Genomic DNA, 24,385 nt, shown 5'->3' with positions numbered 1-24,385 from the left:
AACGTTTTTTTAGCATTAAAAAAATGTCGTGCGAATTCTGGCGACAGTCGTGCGAATTCATGCTAATGGCGTGCTAAATATTGGTTTATCTGTATATTCGATAATTAAATGTTTGCTATTGGGCCGGGCTGGCGTAACGTTGCGCCAGCCCGGCTCATCAATATTTGGGTTTAGCCATTAATCTAATATCATGCAAATTCTAATTTTAGCCATGCAAATTCATGCTAAATACGTGCTAAATATTAGTGCAAAATTTTTTCAATATTTCCAAATGGGCCGGGCTGTCGCAATGTACGTATTGTCACTGCGACAGACGCAAGTGGAACACATGCTCAACTACAACAATGTATAGACAAACATAAAAAACAGAACATCATAGATACTGTATTTAATATTATAACATGGTAACACAAGCGAAGGATCTTCGATTTATATGAAATAACATAAATAGTAATATTTTTATTATGCAACCTCGATAGAAATGCAGATTTTTTTCTAAGACAATCTGTAAATACTCAAACCACAGTTATTAGTGGAAAATACAATAAAATTATTAATAATTTTAACTAAAAATATTATTTTGGTTAATATATTTTTTTTATTAATAATTTAAAAAAAAATTTAAGTTTATAACAATAACAAAAAATTAAATTTTTTTTTCTGTACATTTTTGAAGTGACCTTCATTATTTTATTATTTGTAGTAACGCATAATTAACGATTTTGGACTTACGCATTAGTAACGTTTGCTAATGTTTTCAATAAAGTTTAGTTGTAATTACTAAAAAAAAATGTAAAAACATCAATAATAGATAATAAAATTAAACCATAAATTCAATATGACACTAATAAACGAGTTACACACGAGTTAAAGTGATAAAATTAATTACTTTAAAAAAAAAATTTAAATAAGAAATGAAGTATGTATGCGTAATTTAGTTTTATTGTTGTGAAAAACAAACTAAAAGTTTCGTTAGATCGATTCAATGTATACGCAATTGCTCTTTACAGGATGATTCTATAATGGCATTACACACTCAATATTTCTGTTATAAACTAAACTATATATTTCGAAGAGGACTTATTAGATGTAAGGGCTTGATACGATCTGAATACAATTATTTTAACGAGTAGCTTATGAGTTTATAACTGTATTTTATGTTTAAATGATCAAATTAGTAAACAACATTTTGCTGGGTATATCCTCATATCAATCCGCTCCGATCACATAAAATTTAAATATTTATAACTCATAAACTACTCGTTCAAATTTCGATTTTTATGTATTGGAATATTCAAAATAATATTCTGCTTTACAATAAAAAAATGAAAACATTTGCTATTATTTAAAAAAGTAAGAAACTTTAAAAATTATAACTATGAAAAATATTTAAAATTTTATTTTTAAAAAAAATGTTGTTTTATTTCGACTAAAAAATATAAGTTTTATAACGAAAATATTTTCAAAAAGATTAATAGTTTTTAAAATAATAAATATTATTCTATAAAAAGAATCATCCAGTTTATGCGTTATTATGTATAATGTATCTTTTTAACTTATAAATAAAACAGTAACATATTTCGTTCTACGTAATTATCTATGTGGTTATTAATACATATTTTCAATAGTTTTAAAAATTATTGTTTAATTTTTATTCAATAGAGAAAGAAAATTAAGATTTTATTTTTTTTTCGGTTTTAAATATAATTCGTATAAACATGTTTTTTAAATATCACGACACCATGACCCCTAGGGTCCAATTAGTCGAAACCTCTGTTGACAATCACCGACTTTCTAGCCTAACTAGGGCATTCTAGTTTTGGTATAAAATAATTACCGTGTAATATAGGTATATATATGTATTATGTATATTGCAAGGTATATAGGTATATTATATACTATATTCTATGTAAATTTATTTGGTTTATTGGCTTTTTAAGCTTTTAACGTTCCCGTAAAATCAAAAATCATATTAAAATACAAAATTGCAAAAATAATAAATTATCTAAAATTTCTTTCATTGCAATAATGTCACGAATTAATATAACTGTTCTTTTTTTTACTTCTCTTATTTCACCTCCTCTTCTTCTTGGTCTTCATTTTCTTCGTACCTGAGTAGTTTTTGATCGGATTTTTCCAATTCACGCTCAGATTTGCTAACCGTCCCCTTATCAACTCTATCCAGCCATGGTAACAACTTCAGAATCTTCGATCTGATTGAAACTTTGCTGAAATTGTTATCCAATACCACCAACGTTTTTAATGATTTCAAACACGCCAATTTTTTAAGCTCTTCTACGTCACTTAAGTGGTTCTCCCTAAAATTAAAAATTGTAATATCTATAATCATAATTCATAGAAAGATATACTGGACAAAAAAAGTAAAGATTAAAAAATTTGGAAAGTAGGTAACCGTCGTGTTGTAGTAATTAGTAAGCAAATATTCTATATAATTTATTAAATTATGAAAATAAATGAGTTAAATATTAATTCAATGATTTCAATGATAAATCATTACATACAAAAAATCGTTTTATGTGGAAACAATCTGTCAGTCTATTTTACCAAGTACAATTGATTATATATTTGTATTGCTATTATAGTAATTTATTTTACTACCTAGTGAATATATGGTAGGTAAATTAATGTTTATTGAAAACATAGTGTTTGTTATATTATAAAGTATTATTATAACAGTTGAATATATTATACTTATATCATACATCATTGTTTTTTTTTTTTTTTTGTTTCTAAAGATTTATAAAACTTAATTAAAGAACTCTAAAGATTGATAAATTCTTTTAATGAAAATAATATAGTAATTAATGAAAAGTTCACTTTTTTATTTCCAAAAAAAAAAAAATAAATAACAAAAATAGTTTTTTTTTTATCAAAATTAGTCAAAAATTAAAAATTAAAATGTTTATAAAAAAAACTGCACGAATAAATTTAAAAAAATTTTGAGTTTCATTAAGAAATAGATTTATGAAAATTGTTGTATTTTATTTTTAAAACACGTGTTTAAACTAATCATTTGATTAATTTTCAACTAAAAATAAATTTTAAAATGTTTATAATTTTTATAATTTCAAGTTTAAACACTTAAAAAAAAAAAAATCGACTTGATTGTGTTTTAAAAATTCTTTAAATCAAGAATCGTTAATGAAAAATATTTTATCATAATTGTACAAATTTTATTGTCAAAAATTAAAAGTGTTACTAAATTTAAAAAAAAAAAAATGAAAAGAAAAACCTTTCAAAGAACATTAAATAGCATAAACAGAACCAAAACATTTGAAAAAATTATGTAATGTCTTTACGGTTTATGTTATATAAACTTTTGATGAAGTATTCATATCTCAACAGTTTTATTATAAATTTTAAGTAGAGCAATGAATGTATTGATTTTGCATTACATAAAGTGGCCAATAGGTTATACGTTTTGTTATTACTTTTCTAAAAAAAATTAATTTTTACGAACATTTTGTAAGGCCATATTAAAGACATGTCAATTTAGTTTTTAAAAACTCACAACAATTCTTCCCCTGAAAAATAACGAAAAACATAAACTGTATCATGCTTGAAAAATTAAAACGGCTAAGGTTAGGTACTTTGAAAATAAAAATCATCTTTTTTTTGCAATTGTAAAATATGACGTTATCACGAGCATTCACATTATTTTTGACAACCCCACAACATTTTTCTCCCCTCCTATCTATAATAAAAATTATATAAATTGGCCAGTAATACTTCTTTTTTTTTTAATCCCACATAAGTTGTTCTTGTAGTTATTTAAAAATGTTTAAAATATATAAAAATAATGTATTTTTTAAACATTTAATAACATTTGTCAAAATCACGAAAATGTTCATATCGTTTTGCAGTTAAAAACGTAAAAAATAAACATTTTTTATTGATAAGGCTTGGAAATGTTAATAAAAAGTTTCTCTTAAGTAGTTAAAATTTAAATTTAAAAAATATATAAATATAATTTTATTTTGTAAACATTTTAGGTTCATATTTGGATGAAATAATATATTTAAGCTATGAATAACGATTTTCACTTAATTTGTTATAGTTCAAAAATATTATTCGTGAAGACATGAGACATTTACGTGTATTATTATATTTTATACACAATGATATCTTTCAAATTTACGTAATAAGCAATATCAGAAAACATAATACAGAATGTACTTAATGATATAAGCTGATAGACCGTCTCTATAGTCAGAATCGTTATTTGTATACAATGATCAAAGTTAACACATCCATCACTGTGACCTACTCGACATTTACCGTACAGCAGAGTGGTACCCAATTACCTATTTTTTTTTTTTTATGTATACAAGAAAAGTAGTAGAAAAAAAGACCGTCTCCACTCAGAATCGTTTTTCGTATACAATGATATACCATTGATTTCAAGTTTAACACATCTATTATAGTGACTCACTCGTAACACTCGTTACCTACTATAAGCACAGTGATACCCATTTGCCAATCTTTTTTTTTTAATGTGCAACAAAAAAAAAAAAAAAAAACATTATTTATTTTGTTAAAAACTATTTTTACGCCAAAGTTCTTTAATTTTTATTTTGTTTTTTCCCTGATTATTTTTAGATGTTCTAACAATTTTTATTTGACCTTTCAATAATACCGATTAAATCTAATTTACTATCAGAAACCATTCGTATATATTCTTTTTTTCTATAAAACATGTAGGTATACGGCACATAGATAAAAAAAATATTTATCTTTGTAAAATAAGTATATTTATATTATGTATTTAGTGAGTGAAAATGATTTTGTTTTTAGAACACGTCTTATAAAGTTTTTTAAAATAAATAATTTAATAGTTTCTAATTAAGTATAATAAGTATAATCAAGTATATATAATAAGTTTATAAACTATATTCTAGGAACATTAACAAAATACATTTCATTTGAAAAGTTAGTATAAGTCATTAATTTTTTTTATTACACTACCTAATACCTATAGATTTTCTTACACAGATTTATATATATTTCAAAAATGGCCCAATCTTTACCACTTTAATTCAAGCCAAAGAAAATATAGATATTGAATGTAAAACAATTTGATTATTTTATATAACCTTTAAATAAATAATATCGGGAGACACCTGAAAACTGATGATGAAGAACTAATAAAAATCTTTCCTCGTTAAAAAAGTTAACGGTTTTCTACGTTATTTATTTTTTTTTCTTATTTTTTTTTTACAACGAATTTGTTATTTTTACCAATCGCAGTAATTGCATTTCAATGATTTAAATTGAATTTTTATTTTAAAATAAACTGGAGTTTATTTTTAAATTGAACGAACAAGAAACAATACAATTAAACACTTTTTATCCTATTACATTCCTTTATCTAATCAAGATGCGTTCTAATATTCTATATATATTTATGTGTTGTACATATAATTTGATTAAAAGCACCCAATTTATTGCTGTAGGCGTTAGCAAATGTGATATATTGCTGCTCAAAAGATTCAAACTGTTTAGAATTTTATTTTAAACGTTAAATGAATGACTGATATCAATAATACTATGAAACGTTTAATATAAAATATATATTTTTAAATTTGATATATTTAAATACATGTATTTATTTAAATATAGGTATAATTTAATGTATTTAAACAATTTTTTTAATTGAATTAGTATTTAGTAAAAATAAAAATAATAATTGTGTTTACGTAATTTATAATTACTTTTTTTTTTAAATAATATTTTTATTTTTTTTTCTCATGTGAACATGTTTATTTATTTTACGGGCTGGGCCCATTTATACATTTACATATTATATAGTTTTTAACATATTTAATGTTAGCTTAAACTATTCCACATGTGAGTATATAATATAATCTTACCTCAAGTTTAAGTACGACAAATATTTTAAATTATCAGTAAAACCATCTAAGTTTGTTATCTGATTACCTCGCAAGTGTAAACGAGATAAATTTTGTAAATCACCTAATCCGTTTAGCTTGCCAATCTTGTTATAGCTCTAAAGACATTATTACAAGAAAAACATGCTTTATATATTAATGCATACCAATATGATATAAGTTTTCAATCAAATTACCAAATACAATATACGTAATTTATTGGATAAAACCAAAAATTCTTCGACTGTATCCAAAGCATTTCTGGACAAGGCCAAAGTGGATAGATTTGGGCAAGCAATTTCTTTATTACAATAGTTTTTATTATAGTTTTGGCTCGGCACTTGGATCAAATATGAAATTTTGTTGTCTGAAATATTGAAACGTAAGCTTCCTACTATGATAGTAACAGAATATAAAACATAACAATGACATTTGTAATAAAACTTCCTATCACGTTATTGACAAATACGTATCATAATATAGTTTACCTACTACTTTATTTTATATTTTTAAAAATGTGAGTAGAATAATATATTATTCGAAATCATTGCGTAAAAGTATAAAAATCATGCTGATTGTATACGTGTATTCCATAATTGTAATTACTTAATAAGATTAAAAACCAAGTTTGTAGTTTTTAATTAATTTTCAAAAAAGTATCGTAACTTTTTAGAAACGGTCAAATGTACAATGTTTTTACTAGATGTTCTAACAGTGGATAGTGGAGTTTTGCGTTTATTATACTGTTTTATGGTTTTTAATTTTTAGAACAGTATTTCCAAAAAAGTTATCATAAAGTACATTTATAATTAATTATCTACAAAATTACATATTTCACTTAACATAGAAAAATATTAATAAAAATTAAGTATAGAAAAAAATGTTTAATATTATTTAACTATTTTTATGCTCCTGAGATTTTGTTTTATTTTGTTTGTAGTTACCATTATGGTAGCATCAATAGTTAAATAATTTACAAATTACTGATGCTGTATTTTTTTTTTTTTTTATTAATTACAAATTTTTAATAATTGATTAAAACGATTAAACATTGTGGAATACACCAATGATTTTATGTAATTTAAACTATAATAATAAATGTTGACACACAGTAAAATGATATCAGCATAAAATATATTTTAAGAATTCTGTTTACAATCATTGGTACGATCGTGTAGACAAAGTAATTTATATTTTGTTTTTAAATGATGCTATATATATTATTATTGTTTTTTCTTTAAAAATATATTTGTTTAATGGATAGACGTCATCCGATATAGACTACATTTTATATCAATTTTATATCACAAAATTTGAAAAAAAAAATCAATAATGGTTTAAATAAAATATTTCCCTAAAAAAAATAGAAACTTTTTTGTAGTTAGTTATAAAGAAAAATGACTAATTCGTTAAAACATCGATCAAAATCCAATGAAGCTGACCATATCAACTTTAATATTTTTTTCTTAATTATAGCATAGTACACATATCCATTATAATATACAGCTATTTTATATAGGTTCAATTTTAATACTCATCAACTTCAACTTTGATAAAATGACTTTAATGATATACAAATCCTTTAAATTAAAATGTATAGGTAGTAGAAATATATATTTAAATATATTTAATTCATTATTTCAACCAAAATATTGGTATATAGAATTATTGAACTTATTTGTATCAAAAATAAACATCTTAAAGTTTTTATTATTTTTAAAGTGTTAATGTTTTTATAATGGTTGATGGAATTTATTTAAAAAAATTATAAAACTGATATCTATGTACTTGTAAAAAATATAGTTAATTTTAGTATACATTCATTAGACTATTCTTATTATTATTATTTTTATTACAAAACATTAAATAGATAGTATAGAATACAAACTTTATTTTTTTAATATTTTCAACTCTATACAGTGTTGGTAATTTTAATTTAGTGTATTTATTTATGTTTTCTGATATTAATTATTAAAAAAATTAATATTGGTTTTTAAATTTTTAAATTAAAAAATATAAAAATTGACTAAGTTTCACTATTTCTGAAATCATCTAAAAAGCTTTTTTGTTGAAATTTTTAAAATAAAGTAAATAATCGGTCAAAACCAGATGGCAAGATTCCGGTCCTAACTATTTTTATTTATTTTATAAATTGAAGAAAAAAGTTAAAAGTTGTTTTAATAGTTTTTTTAGCAATAATAGATATAAAAAATAATATTTATTATCTTATTATATATAATAATAAATTAAAACACTTTTTTAAAGAACTTTATTCGGTCTTTTAAGTACCACCATCTTAAATATAATTGTGTGTATTTTGTTAAATTAAAATAAAATATTTTAGGTTTAGAACACCCTCTCTCTACATTTTTAATTCTTGAGAAAAATATATTGCTAGGCTATTTATAACATAGATCTTATAAAGGATAAAATTTATTAGTATAAAAATTAATTTTTCTTTATTTGATTTAAAAATTAATTGACTGTTTTGAATAAAATTGTATCAATAAATTAATTGGAGTGTAAGTTAATTTTTAAATCTTAAGATCTTACTAATATATAATAGTTAAAATAGTTAACCATTAAATTAGGTTAACCCCTGAAATACTTGAAGTTATACATATTGAGACTAACTCCTAGTTCTTAAATTAAGTTAGGCAAGATTCCTTTAAAAAAATTTTAAGCAAATTTTTCAATAATAAACATATTTTTGTCATGAGTTTAATCAAAATACATATCATATTAAAAGTATCGGAGGACACGTTTAGGTTAATATAAATACATAACAATAACATAAAATAATTTTTTTCAAAATATTCTATAGTAAAAATGTTAAAATAAATATAATTATGGTTCGCAAATAAACTATAAAACGTTAAAAAAAAAAAAATTGAATTTTCTTTTAATTAGTAATAATTATGATTTTTTTTTTTAATACTACTTATATTTTTTTCTTTTGTGAAACATGAAAAATATTTGAGTGTTTTTATATAACACAATTTATTAAAATATTTATTTAATACCTTACGAAAATTTAAAAAATATTAAATAAAGTATATTATTTAAGTAATTACACTATACACCAATATACCAACTACAATCAACAATAACAATGTACTAAACAATATTTTATGAACTATTTAGACATTTAGTATGTATAAATGTAAAATTTTGATATATTGTTATTTTTTAAATTAAGTACAGAAGAGAAGCCGCTAAAAAATCGATAAATCTTTCTATCGACCTTTGCGATAGTTTAATTTTTTATATTTTCCTTATAAAACTTAAACGAGTACATTCGATTTTCACAAATTCGGACACCTGTCAAAAGATTTTCCCGTTTTCAACAAGATTTACGTATAGCCTGTAAGATAACTACAGGATATAGGCTATAATACTTGACAAACAAATCGTCACGTAAAATATAAGAAATTTTACCACAAGAATATTGTCCTAAATATATTGTTATTAAGGGCCCTATTACTGGATCGCTTCCCTACTTTCAGTCTTCCATGCCTTTCTCATCTTATAAACTTATTTGCTTGCTGTACATTTATTTTTACTAATTATAAATTTATATTTTAAATAAAATTAAAATAATTATCATTTATCTTCAAGTTATATTGATCCTATATTATCATGAACATTTTAAAATAAATTTGAAAAAGTAAAGTTTCATTCATAATAAATTATACATATATTCATAAGTCGTTTTGTCCTTTAAACTGTAATTCTTTTATAATCATATTAGTCGTCTTAAATAAAAATGGAATCGAAATAGCATAATATGTAATATTGTAAAAAATAAATAATTACATATACCTACTACATAGTACATACATTACAATATGTGGTAACCATCGGTTTTTAGTTAATATGTTCACATACTGCAACTGATAGATAGCGTTGTATGTATAACATTATACAATATAATTATGTAAATATTAAGTGATTGTACAACATTTTTAATATTAAAATATTAACGAACACAATAAGCATTTAAATTTATTATAGTAAGGATCTGTTACAACTATATTTATTTATATATTTTAACATAAAATATAATATAATATTCAGGTTATTGCTGATACTGCTAATAATTGAATACTTTCCAAGCAGTACAAAGACTTAAATTGAATAGCCAAAAGTAATTGACTGTTATTTTAATTACATTTTTATATCTACTATTTAAATAAAATCATAAATAACTAAAACACTAAGTTAATATATGTCATAATATAATATCTTGTAGAACAAATATAAACTCGAAATGGTAATTATTATAAGTCTAAAGATAATTAAATTGTCAAGTATAAAATTTTAACTTTGATAATTATTTAGTTTTTTCATCAACACAATACAACTAATCAAATATTAAAGATTAGGTTAGGCATCAACAAATTACAAAAAAATACAATTAGAAACTATGTACCCGTCGATGATCAATGACACGATTATAGCGATTTTCATGAGGATAAATTAATTAAAACTGTAGGGGTTTGTAAGTAAAAAAAATATATTAAATAAAGAATAAAGTTGATGTGTTAATAATAATAACTAAATAAATAATAAATTTTACGTGGTAGTAAAAATGTTAAGCTTAAAAAAAAATTAGATGAAATAATATTTATAACACTATGACATTTTCCAATTATGTTTTTTCTTTTTGAATAACATTAACAATAATTGAAAATACTATAATGTTGTAAGAAGAATTATTACAGTAAAATAGTGATAATGTATGATTATGGAATAATTTCAGGTAAAAATAATATTAATTTTTTTGTAGATTTAGAAAAAATAAGTGTAGATATGCTAAATTAATATTTGCTAAAAACTTGCCTTATGCTGTAAAAGATTAATAAAATGTTTATGAATAATTTTTTGATGATATATACTACTTATCTATAAATGGTTCACGACTTTAGTACTCCACCATATGGTTATTGAATTCGTCATCTTTAAAAATAATTTAGAATAGTATATTTATAGATATAATATTTTGCACTTTTTATTATAATAATAATAATATTCTCAGCAGGAAATAAGAGGAAATATTGAGTTAAAAAATGAGAACTGTATAGTTATAACACTAGAAACTAATAATTATCATACCATATGGTAGCTTCTGGCCTCTACTATATAAAATAATAAAATTATGTTTAATAGATAGATATATATTAATTAAAATAAGAGGATCTACGTCAATATGAAGCTGATGTTGTTCATTCTAATAAACAATGAAATTAGGATATATAATTGTCACCCACCTAGTCTGGTGCGAACTGGTTGGTATGCTGAGATACTACAGCATCCTTTGCTTTATAATATATTTGCCCCTTTCAGTATTATTATGACTTTATGTATGAACACTATGAACTATACAATCGTAAAATTTTAGGAAATCTATTAATTTTTTATTTAATTAACTATTATGAAATAAAGCTTATCCAAAATATAATAATACAAATTAATTCTCCCGGGATGTTAAGTAAATTAATAACTAATAAAATGTAATTATCGTTATCATACCTCAATTACTAAAATAGGTTGTGAAAACAAAAACATTATTCTTCAAAAACAAAAGTCTTATAAAACGCATTTAGACTTGTTTGACTAATGAGAATAGGTATGTGTTTTAATAATATAACTACTATTATAGATGTGAATGAAAAACGGTCGAATGTCATGAAATTCCAAATTTATTATTCTATTATATTGTAGTGTTTTTTTTTTTTTTTATAACGTACATAAACCTATAGACTATTTAATATTTAGTAACTTTTTACACTATTACACTATAACTATATAGCTAGTCAATTTGTATGAATATATTTGTAAACATTTGGCTAAAACGATTTATTATCCGTATCGTCTATGTGCGTGCATCATATTATCTAATTTGTTTTACGTTTTCTCGGAAGGGTTGACAGATAACGATTTATTATTGTAATAAAATCATTCAAATATTGTCCTATCGAAGAATATTTGTACATATGATGATGACGTTTTACTTTTTATAAAATTACACAACGTTCACATTCACATTTTTTTTTTGATTTTCATAATCATTTTTACTTTACGTTTGCATTATTGTAACAGTTTGTGCATATTAATGTATTTGACATATTTTCTTAGCAGAATGTTTGGACGATAATTATATTTTATGACATCGTTTACGGTATAAAATATACACTATAATGTAATGGTAAAAAACAATTATACTTTTATCAAGTTAATTTAAACATAGCTTGATAGGCATAGGTTATACTAAAAAAATCATTTCATTTCGTCTACAAATATCATATCTGTAATATAATGTAAAAGAAACTCACTTTCAATCTCACCAAATTCAGTTTTTATATAATCATTTTTTTAACATTTCATTAAATTTCGTTTTTGTTGAATTGTTCTATTTATTTTCATTAAAACTCGATTAATTTAGGTGTTTTGCATACGTACGCTCGCGTATAATTTTCATAAAATGGGAGAAGTAAATTTTAATTAATCATCTAAATAACTATTTATTATCATAATATAAAATATATACTATAGGCTTATTGTATGTTGTAAAAGATTTGATCTAATTGATAATATCAGCTTGTACCTTTATAAGTTTTGTATTTTATGATTAACATGATTCGGTATCTCAGCGTTATAGTTTTAATTTGATAAACGAAAAAATTATGATATTCAAACCTTCCTTAGTTTTATTATTATTATTTTTAGTTTTTCAATGTACATTGATATTCTAATGTAGTTGATATCGATCGTAATATTAATATAATTATTGTAAAATAAATATTTAATTACATTTATATCAGGGTGATTATAAAATTTTAAGAAAAAATAGGTGAGTATCCTTTTAATAGACCAATATACGATATAATAACGTTCCGTGACTAACATCTTAAGAAAACTCGTTTCTATATCAGTTTAGTATACTTTATTTATTCCGATAAATTATTATAATTTAAATAATATGAGATAATCATAATATAATTTAGTGTACGTACCTAAATTATATCTAATAAAAAATTAATATACATAATGAAATCGGAAATAATGAATATAATAAGTTGGTGATCATAAAATAAACGTGTAAGTTTTATAAAATAATCTTTTAGAGTCGAAAACTTAATAAATGTATGCAAATTTGTGATGTGTAAACCATGTGATGTAAGATATGTGTAAGTATTAGAAAATTTAGTTTATTCTTAAATTTACATGGAGTATTTTTTTAACACACAATATACTCATTAATCATTATCACGATAAAATTGTTCTTTAAAAAAAAAAAATGATTTTATATAATAAATATTATGACACTGTACTTTTTGCAAAATAATCTAATTTTTTTTTTTTACGATATCCATATTTTTTTTTTTTTTTGATTTCACAATCCTAAGCAAAATATTTGTATAAATTTATCTGTTTCATATTTATCAAAAGTGTAAATTATAATATTTTATAGGTTGCGTAACCATACGCATAATGTATGTGTAAACAAGTAAACGTAATATTTTTTATATGTTTATTTATATTGTTCAAATGTACTAATACTGTGCAAACATGTACCCCAAACCGATCTTACGATATGTGTGGCAAAACAGCTTCATCCTGTACATAATAGGTTAACATGTTTGTTGAAAACTAATAAAATAAAAAAATAAAACCATCGTAGTTTTTGCCGGCATCCATTGAATTGTTTAATGTCGCAGGAGGATTCGAATACGCGCGTACCTATCCATTGTGTAATATAATATATTATTGTACTATTATTAATATTGCGGCCGTTTTCTGTTGGTGAAGGGGTGAAACGGAAATTTCTTAACCATCGAGCGCGATATTATTATAATGACGTCGGCCGTCAGATACACACTGCGAATAATGCTCGCCGCGAGTATATATACCGGCTATCATGACTGTATAGATATATGTTTTATATTTATATAATATATATTATTACTCTACACCTGGACGAAGAATTCCGTTTGGCCCTATCGCGTCTATACGCGTGCAACCGGCCAAATATAATATTATTTTAATTAATCGATAACCGATCGTTTCCGCGGGACTGACCCGGATCGGATCGGATTCATTATTATGAATAATATAATATATCACATATTACGCACCGGGCCATAATGATAATTAATGAAAAACACGTCCGTCACGCTTTACATAATATAATATAATATTAATAATATTTTATCATTATTATTTTAGATCCCACAAACCTATAATGTGTGAAACACGCTCACGTACGCATCCAGTTTATTGTTGAAATGCTTTTGTATACATATGCCTACATAAAATACAGTACCTATAAAATACTCGTCAATGGTTTAAATGCATGCCATTTGCACATTATACATTATTATTTACATCATTAGTAAGTATTATTATTGTTACCTATGTAAACGGTTAATGTACGACTGTCCCAGTGTTATATAATACCTATACCGAATGAATGGGTTGTCCCTCTCGCGGGTCGTCGATATTTCCAGTCAAACAGATAATAATTTGTAGTTACCTACACGGTGGAGCAACGAGAGAGAGAGAGAGAGATAATTTGAGAGATTATATTATGTATATAGACGAGTAGCGCGAATTTATGAGAGAATTTAAGTAAACTATATAGCTGCATTATTACAAAAACAGTACTCCGTAGAAGCCGTTCGCGGTGACGATTATTGATGATTGATGGTATTGTGTATGTGTATATATATATATATATATATATGTATAGTGTGGATCTTTATATTCGAGGAAAAACGGGTTCATGACGCCAGGTGCTCTTATTTTTTTAAGAGGTAAGACGTTCCCAAAACTTCGGTCCTGCAAGTGATTGATTATAAACGAAGGACTATTATATGTACGACCTATCTACGAAAATTTAATCGCAACGGAATCCCAGCATGCCTAATCGTAGTTCGTTGAATTATAAAGGGGTTTTCTTGACTAAATATTAATCACTTTTGCCGTTTAAAATATGTACATAAAACGGACTTACGTACTCAGAAATGTATTTATTCAGTCTGAACAATTTAAAGTTGACCGGAAAAGTCACGAATTTACATAACATTTTTATCGTTAAAAAATAAAAATCATTGTGATTACCTTATACTTTTATTGATACTAATTATTCTTACAACAAATTATTTATTCACTATACAGTTAACCTCAAATAATTTAAATTTAAAAATGACCTTTATAAAAGTATTTTAAATTGATAAAAATGTATAATTAAAAATAATATACAAGCACTCAAATTTATTTAGTAAAACTGTTCAAGAATTATAAAAATAAAATACATTAGAAATGTTAAATACTAATTTTCGTAATAAAATATTTTCTAAAAAAAAGAAAATATAAAATATTTGTATATCCTTGAAATCTATGCATAAAAATTCCTTTTATTTATGATAATTTAATTTACTTTAAGATTTCTAATAGTACATTTATTTATACAGTGACTATATCACAATATCACACATAAATGTATTATACTCGTATCATTATATTTCAAAAATTATTAATGCATTAAATTGTGTTTTTTTCACTATTCAAAAATTTAAAGCTAGTTTATGTTATGTTTAAAATCCTGAGAATAATAAATATTAAATTACAGCAGGAGTGCTGACTTTTGTAATCTTTTTCTAGTTACCTTAAATTTCCTGATTCATTAGTTAAGGTTTGTTTATTCTTAAATTTTTATTTTTTAAAATAATACCATCTTTTGTTATAAGGCAAAGGTGACCTCCCGACATTTCAAATAATATATATGTTTGTATAATATTATAATAAATTGTAGTTTATCAATAAATCAATAATATTTTTATATTCTTCATTCAACGCATAGTTTGGAACGAAACGGCGTCATGATTTTATTCAGTTGCCAGTTACGGCCGCTTGTTTGTACTTGTGTAGTTTCGTATGCTATATTCAATTAAAAATTGTAAAAGTTACGGTTTAAGAAATTTCAGATAAAAGTCAATAAAACGAACAAACTAACTGTATCAGTATGAACGTGAGCAACGAGCATTTGAGATTGGAGAATATAAATAGCAAAGCTTCTATATACCTATTCAAACGAAAGAACAAACAAAAATTTGACCTTTTATGTATAGGTATTGTATTGCCAACGTTGTGAAATCTATATTGAAACACGAGGTTCAAAGGTTGTGTAAGGGATGATTTAGAGGATGGGGTGGAGTAAATCCCGGATCCCAATAAACACGTACTCGAAACTGCAAATACACCAAAAAGGGCGAATCATTATTGTTCGTCATCGTTATAACCCATTTATACAATATATATATTTATATATTACGTACTTCGACCAACAGTTAACGGTCTGAATTTGTTCATATTTAGGTAGGTAGGTATAAAAGTCTACGTGAACAAGCTCAAAATATTAGACAATAATCGTATAGAAATAAAAAAAAAAAATACGACGAGCGTACATATTGTATAAAGGTAATCGTTATCGAGAAGTGTTTTATTATATTATACAAAAAAAAAAAAAAAACTACAACAAAAATAAATAAATGAAAGAAATGTCGAAGAACCGACCCCCCCAAAATATATATATATATATATATTTGATAAATGATATTGCAGGAAGCTTAACCCCTTCGGAGACTTGCACAAGGCAAATAATAATCATAAAAAATAATAATATGTATAGATGAATAATAATAAAAAACACCGTAGAAAAATTCTGACGTTTTAAAAGAAAAATGAACCTGACGCCTTTTGAAAGTATTCAAAAACATTAATTCTAGTAAGCATTCCCCGCGGGAGATAAATGTTGTGTTCACCCCTAGAACTGAGTGTTGTAAAAATGTGTATATTCTATACGACTATACCTATATAATAATATGTACGATGTGTGCATTGTATGTGTGCGCGGTACGCGTAATAATATGTTGTAATATGTATATTGTATGGCTTATCGTCATTAAGTAACTTTTATGTATAATGTATTACCTGTTCTATAGTTATATAATACGAGTGTTAGCATAACCGTTGAAATACTTTGAAATATACTCGATATGCAGTTTAGTATAATGTCATTTTTAGTAATTATGTTTTTTAGGTAGGTATATATTATATACTAATATACTTACCCATATATGTAAAGTGATGAATAGTATAAATCATTAAAAAAATGTTTTATAAAAATGTGATGTGTACGTATATTATTGCCGTCATCAGTATTATAATAATACAACATTTAGTTATTTAGTTAATATTATTATTAAAGCTTACGACGTATCCGGAATAGTTCGAACAGTTCAGTTGAATATATTTAAGGGGGGTATAATAATATGTACCTATAATTATATTTTTAAACAGAATATTTGGGTCGGTCAAGTCAATGGCAAAACTGTGTTTAGGTCTGTTATTTATAATGGTGAATGTATTTCACGCGCGTCGGTTAATATAATATTATAATGACGTGCGTTCCTCATTTAAATTTTTAAAAAATAAAAAAGTACTAAAAGCTAAATGTATAGGTAGGTATACACATTTGCTATAGAAAACAAAATTAACATATTATTGTTATTTTTTTGGCAATCATTATTTTTGGAAAAAAGATTCTTTTATCTTTTAATTTAAAATAGTCTTTTACAAATTATTTATTACACTAAACACAAAAAATCTATTAATATATAATTTTATTTTTACATTAAAAAATAAGCTTTAAATTATTATTTAATATTTTTGTAAATAACAATAATACAATAATAATATTAAACTTTAAATTATTTTATAAACGTTTTATTTGTGAATTTTATCTATTAAAAAAACATACCATCATCAAAATATTTAACAGTAAGAAAAATATAAAATATATAAAGCCTACTTAGTAACGAAGAGTTATTTTATTATCCAATATCTTTTCCGAATTCTTTAATTATTAGTAATCGCCAATCATTCATTTAATTTAAAAAAATATCTAATTTATACTAAAAGTTATTTTAGGATTAGTCGAACAATTAATACATTGAAAATTAAAATTTTAGTTTTAATTCTGTTACATAATCAAGCATTTCTTTAAAAAATCCTGTTTGGTAATGATATATGCTGAAGTTAAGAAACGTATTATTAAAATATAAAATATATTAATACAAAATGTAAACAGTCGAGATTCGGACTTTTTTAGAAAAAAAATAAGAATTTAAGCTCATACCAAGGTACATTTAACTTGAAATACGTTGTACATTTGTTGTGCATAAATTGGCATTAGTAGAAGTATATTATTATATGTACTTATATAAATATATATTATGTACATATAATATAGGTTAGGTTATTTTTGTATAGGTTAAATTTCGTTGCAAATCTCGGAAAAGAAGTATAATATATGTATATTAGTCGAATATAAAAAAAAATAAAACATGTTAGTCATTAGTTCAATTGTAGCGGTAGATCTGCTAGCTCTATATTATGTCTTGTTTAAATTTTTTTTTACTCTTGAAAGACCTTCGACTTTTTACACGTCGTAAACACGACGAAATAACCCGACAGCTGCCTGTCAGTGCGTGCTGCAGCGGAATGATGACGATATGCGTCTTCTATACAACTCGACTGCTGCAGCGCGTTTCCCAAAAGGGAGACCCGGTGGGGTCAAAAGAATTGGCGTCACGTGTTAATCATTTAAACGCACAAGTTGGTTTTTATTTTATTCCGGTATTTTACGTCGTTCAAGTGGAGTTTCTGTCTTGCGCCGGTGGTATTTTTTCCCTTTTCTTTTTAACATTATTTTTTTGTGGTTTTAATACTATACATCCTGTGGTTAATCGAGGCTGAGAGAAAATGCCTCCAAAAATAGAATAACATATAATATTGTTATTATTATTATTATTATATACTGAGTATATAGGTATAGTTAACGCAGATACGAACGACCCGCCACCGTTGCCGTCGTGTTAAACGAATGTCAGGATACTTTATGACGTTCATTTAAATGGAATCCGTAAGGTGCAGGATATAATAAACGTAACCACAAGAGTATATATAATATCTGAACTGGGGAAATTTTTGATATAATTCACTGCATATTATAATATAATGCTATGATGAATGTGTATTTGAATACGTCTTATACATCACTCTCGTACTTAAACAATAAATATATATACACATATATGGAATTAGAATATAATAATAATATATACTTTATACATACACAATAGTAATAAACGTTTACCTTATATGCGTGTGCATATAATAATATACCACGAATAAGTATGTACGCTCAATGCGTATGGATCTCAACAAGTTACTGTTCAGCGATCTTTTTAAAAATATATGTAAGTAGTTTTAAATTGAAAGAAGCATTTAATAAATTATGATTAAAAAATGTGTCCATGCATTTGTGTGCATGTAACACGTGTAAAAAAAATTAGTAAGTAATTTTCGATCATATTGAAGCTGTTTTAAAATACTGCATGAGGGATAAAAAAAATATAATTTAAACATTAATTAATGATTGGATACATCGCCTGATAAAATTTAATATGAACCTATTACAATTCAATAAAACCAAAATTGTTATCACATTCAATAGTAATGTGAATTTTATCATAAATATAAACTATTAGAAATAAAATACTGTTAAGTCAAATTAAATCGAACCTTCTAAAAACTCAAAAACTCAAATTTATTTTTATCGCTCTTGAAAACATATAAATAAATATTTTTCGATTAAAAAATGTTAAGTAATAAATAATATCTTGAAGCTCTTTTTTATCTACCTTAAAAATTGAATTATAACGGAAACTAAACTGTGCTTAGGAAATGTACCAATACAAAATAAGCAATAAATTCTATTTATTTTTAAGGAGGGTCTTCAAAACCAAATAACTCACATTTTAGGAAATTATATATTATTTGCTTATGTATACAAGTGATAAATACATACATATTATAAACAATAAAAGTTCTATAATATAATATTATATATTAATCGTCAAATTAAAATAGAAATTAAACTGGATTTTATTTAGTTTTATAAATATTTTTTGTAATTTTTTAGATTTTTTATTTTCAATTGAATAATTAATCGTTGTTTAAATTATTTCAACAATGGTTAAATTTTAATACGTTTTGTACATTTTTCATATTTTCAGGAAACTAAAGTAAAATATATAAAAATTTTAAAGCTTGTAAAATGTATATTGTTCTAAAAAAATATATATTTGCGCATAAAATAAACATTTAAAAGATGAACGGTTTTATGAACTGAGTGTGTATACCAGAAAGAAAATATCACTCCCTCGGCGCTCGCCGACGGCAAAAGATTTGTAATATTGGTTTGTATCTTTTGCCAAAAAAAAAAAAAAATAATATTTACTTAAATAAATAAATAAATAAAATTGCAAGACACTATTTTATTTTTAAAAAGTCTTGAAAAAACGTAAAAAAAATTATATACCTAACTGTTTTATTTTTGATAGCTAGGAAATTCATTTAAAGTATACATTTGAAATAGGTATCATCGTTATTAAATTTTATATTATTGTTTGTAATCATAAATTTGTTTAATAACAGTATAAAATTATTATAATTAATAATAATTCAAAGAAAGAAAAACTTAATATTTGCACTTACAACATCTATTTTATCTTATGATAACTATATTTAATTAAAAATGTATATTTTATTTATGTTTAATATAATACGAGTATATACAGTGTATATTATAATATGTTTTAGTTTTACACCATCAAAGAAAATCTAAGTAAAACTTAGAACTATATTATTAGTAAATATCTAAATTTAACTGCCTAATTATTTTAACCAATTATTTATCTTGGTAAATTCTAAAATAAACAAATTAATTTTGTTATAGTTCAAGCAATTATATTAGCATGCAATAATAATTATGATAATGATATTTTTATATTACAATAATTTTATATTTTTGTTTTTTAATATTATGTTTAAATTTTATTTATGAGTATTATTATAATTATTATTTTCATAGATAGTTTAATGTTTATATTTTTTTAACAGGTTAAATTCAAACAATATTTAAGGAAATCTATAAATTTATATTTATTAATAAAATAAAATTAGAACAATGTTAGACACCAAATGAATTTGTATGATGTCTTAGAATTTATCAAGATCAATCAATAAAGGTCTAAAATTTGGTCATTTTACTACAGTATTTGCGGTCTTACCCATAAAACCTAGGCAATTATATATATATATATATATATATATATATATATGTGTATATGTTATGGTAAAAGTAAAAATATCTGAAAATATATGTAATATTTGTACTACGTACGCATTTGGGTACAATAATATTGTTTTATATCAAGAAATAAAAATCTAATAAAATATATACGAAAATATAACATGTTATACGATTTTAATCGTTTAAAAAAGAAATGAAATTATTAATATGTTATGTGCATGCAATAAAAATGTCGTATTATTATAATACAGGATTGCATAAACCGATGTTATTTGTAATCTACAGCAACTGATAAATAAGTACATAGCATATATTATTTTATATACAGTATACATCGGGGGCAATAATTGAATGCATCCAATAAATTGTCCACCGAGAATAATGGACATGGACAATGGGGAAATATATTCACGACACTTGGCCGTTGTTATTCGACGGCGACGATTGTGTCTTGATAAATTACCCTTTACAAATATGTATAATAATATTAATGAAAAAAAATATATACATATTACATATACATTTTACACAGTCGTGTAAGTATCACACAGGGTGGATAGAATGGACAAAAAAATCACACCCCACTTACCGTTCAGTTCCAAACACTCTAACGACGGTTGCTTAAGACCCGAAAGCGACGAGACTCTGTTAGAGTTTAGGGTCAAAACCTGTAAAAAAAAAAAAAAATAAAAATAATATTATACAACACTATTGTTATTTATTAAGATAAAAAATGAAAAAAACATTATTAATGATAAGAATATGTCGGAGTGCCAGTAATGGTGTTATACATGTCATAACACTTTATCCTCCCACGGAGGAGTCGATTATTTCGTACAATATTATATTATATTTTATACCTGTAGATACGGCATTGGAGACAGACAAAGTGAATCGACGTTGTTATGATCGGCCCGTACCACGACCACATACTCCAACTCTCTGAGCACGTCCAAAGCGTTCAAGTCCAAGTTATTGTGCGACACGTTTATAAAAGACAAATATTTAAAATTTGTGATTTCCTCAATGTTCGTGAGACTTCTAAAATTATTGAAACAAGATATGTTAAATTATAGTGTTATTGTTGTCACAAAATTGTGTAACACCGAATGTATACATAATTTATACATAGTAAAATGCATAATATTATAATTCATTTTAAAGATAAAGCCAATTATATTATTATTTTGCATTGCTCAGGTACACACTGATAATTATATAGAGTGTCATTAAAGCGTGTTCGTATTTTTTTTTCAGCGCCATACTTCATAAATATACCACGTTAAGTATATTATATGAATTTGTTAAACTAATTTAGAGTAATTGAATCATTAGTTCTATTTTATCAAAAACTGTATTTATTATTTAAATGAATAAATTATAATTTATATTAAAAAAATAAACAAATGGATTGAATACGTATATATATATGTGTGTGTGTGTGTGTGTGTAAATCTATAATATAATAATATATAGCTTCCACATATATGTATACGTACGATGATGCGTCAATCGTTGCTCATGTTACTTGCCTCCAGTTTTTTTAAATAAATACTAAAAGCATAAAAAGCTCTGTGATTCCATTAATAGGCGCACAGACGTGATTTAATATTGATAATAATGATTAAAACGATCACGTGATAATATGATACGTAGGTATTACAAATATTTATAGTATAGATAAGTACTTAAAATGTAAATATTATAAGTGTACTACTCATTAGTGATAATTATTGTTGCTACGCAAATCAAATTAAATTACAAACTAAAGTAGAACATCTTCATCGCTGGCTTTCGATGACTTGGTTATTTTTATTCGTAACTAATTAACTCAATAATTTCAAAGTGCACCTCACCTATGGTCGACATCGATTTGAACAAATGCGTAAGTTAATCCCGCCCCTACTTGGCCGATACGATTCAGACATTTTCTGGCCTCGGCGGCGGTTAACGAAATTTCGGGAAATGCATCCTCTTCCAAAATAGATTTTGACCGTTGTGGATACTAGAAAATTAAACGATATTTACCTTAAACCATAATCAGTTGTTTTTATAATAACGTGCGTGTAATTGTATTATATTATTTTTGTTTATATTAAATATGTAAGGATACACACTTGCGCCTTTTTATTCTTGCAGAATTCAAATTCTTCTTCGCAATCTTCGGGATATACGTATGCTTCTTCGTTATCGATCTCATAATAATTATTGTTGATTAATGCATTGGTATATACATTTTCGTCCATGACCGCTAATTCGCTACGAACGGTGTCACTTTTCAATTTGGTGCGATCGATTTGTTCGTGTAAAGTTGTAGTGATCTATAGAAAAACCATTAAATTCATTATCACATCTTATACGAAATTATACGTATAGCGTATATAGAGCATACTGTAATCATATTATCATAATAATAAGATTTGGAAACTATTGGAGTGATATCGAAGATGTGTAGGTAATGTTTAATTACACAACGCGTAGGTTAGGTTTTTTTAGGTAAAGTTTGGATTTTATTCCACTTACACTTTTATCGTTCATTATGACAATAAGTATAACTATTGAAGTGATACTGGAAAAACAATTTTTCCAAAGTGAGTTGTTCTAACAATATTGCAAGAATGACACTACAAATATAATAATGCAATGAACCGTGTATCTATTATATTCTGTAAATAACATAACCGGCAAACGATCCATGTTTTATGAAGAAATATGTTTCCATCCCATGGTTACTGCGTAACGCCATAACAGCAATTACATTTTAAGAAATACTAGATTTGTCGACACAATCAATTAAAATGTGTTTCGTGAGTCTGGTTAGGTACCGTATTTTTTATTTTTTTATTTATTTTTTTTTTTTATCGCCATCACAAGTAACCGAAATAGAAACGAAATATGATGAAGGGATGTGGGTCGTTGGTCTTGCTCAACCCTTTCCTGGATAGTGAATGTCAGGGGGAAAGGATTTCGAAAACGGGGAGTTATATTTTTAAAATTTATTACTAGAGGAAGAAAGTATACAGAAACACGATACGTGACGGTGTCGTGTACTAAAAAATATGACGTTTTTCCATATTGCAACTACTAATGCCAGATGCACTTCTTCACGTTCACGAGTGCGTGTCGTCTAGTTATGGATTTTTTTTTTAATTGAAACTTTTACTCCGCTCGCAATGATCAAGATGTAAACTCTTTTAAGATACTAATAATATAATATTTAAATATAATTAAATAATATACATCATAATATATT

General features: G+C 24.5%; 1 protein-coding gene across 1 annotated transcript; it reads right to left on the bottom strand.

Moving 5' to 3' along the window:
* Positions 1–1,960: 1,960 nt before the first annotated feature.
* LOC112603917 (leucine-rich repeat-containing protein 23-like) lies at positions 1,961–23,378 on the bottom strand. Its single transcript, XM_025352746.1, has 7 exons — positions 23,250–23,378; positions 22,989–23,137; positions 21,993–22,173; positions 21,722–21,800; positions 6,107–6,276; positions 5,892–6,028; positions 1,961–2,318 (listed from the first exon to the last, which is right to left on the bottom strand). Exons 1-7 carry the CDS (start codon positions 23,376–23,378, stop codon positions 2,069–2,071), a joined length of 1,095 nt encoding a protein of 364 aa, XP_025208531.1. The 3' UTR covers positions 1,961–2,068.
* Positions 23,379–24,385: the final 1,007 nt, after the last annotated feature.

The sequence above is a fragment of the Melanaphis sacchari genome, unplaced genomic scaffold (assembly GCF_002803265.2).
Source record: "Melanaphis sacchari strain LSU unplaced genomic scaffold, SCAv2.0 Contig113_pilon_pilon, whole genome shotgun sequence".
Lineage (NCBI taxonomy): Eukaryota > Metazoa > Arthropoda > Insecta > Hemiptera > Aphididae > Melanaphis > Melanaphis sacchari.
This window is presented reverse-complemented; position numbering and strand designations above follow the sequence as displayed.

Excerpts from the sequence above, each read along its gene's own strand:
- LOC112603917 (XM_025352746.1), bottom strand. The coding sequence starts at position 23,378 with ATGGACGAAAATGTATATACCAATGCATTAATCAACAATAATTATTAT. Across the intron at positions 23,138-23,249 it reads GCAAGAATAAAAAGGCGCAA|TATCCACAACGGTCAAAATC; the intron begins GTGTGTATCCTT and ends TTAATTTTCTAG. Across the intron at positions 6,277-21,721 it reads AGAGTGTTTGGAACTGAACG|ACAACAAAATTTCATATTTG; the intron begins GTAAGTGGGGTG and ends TCAATATTTCAG.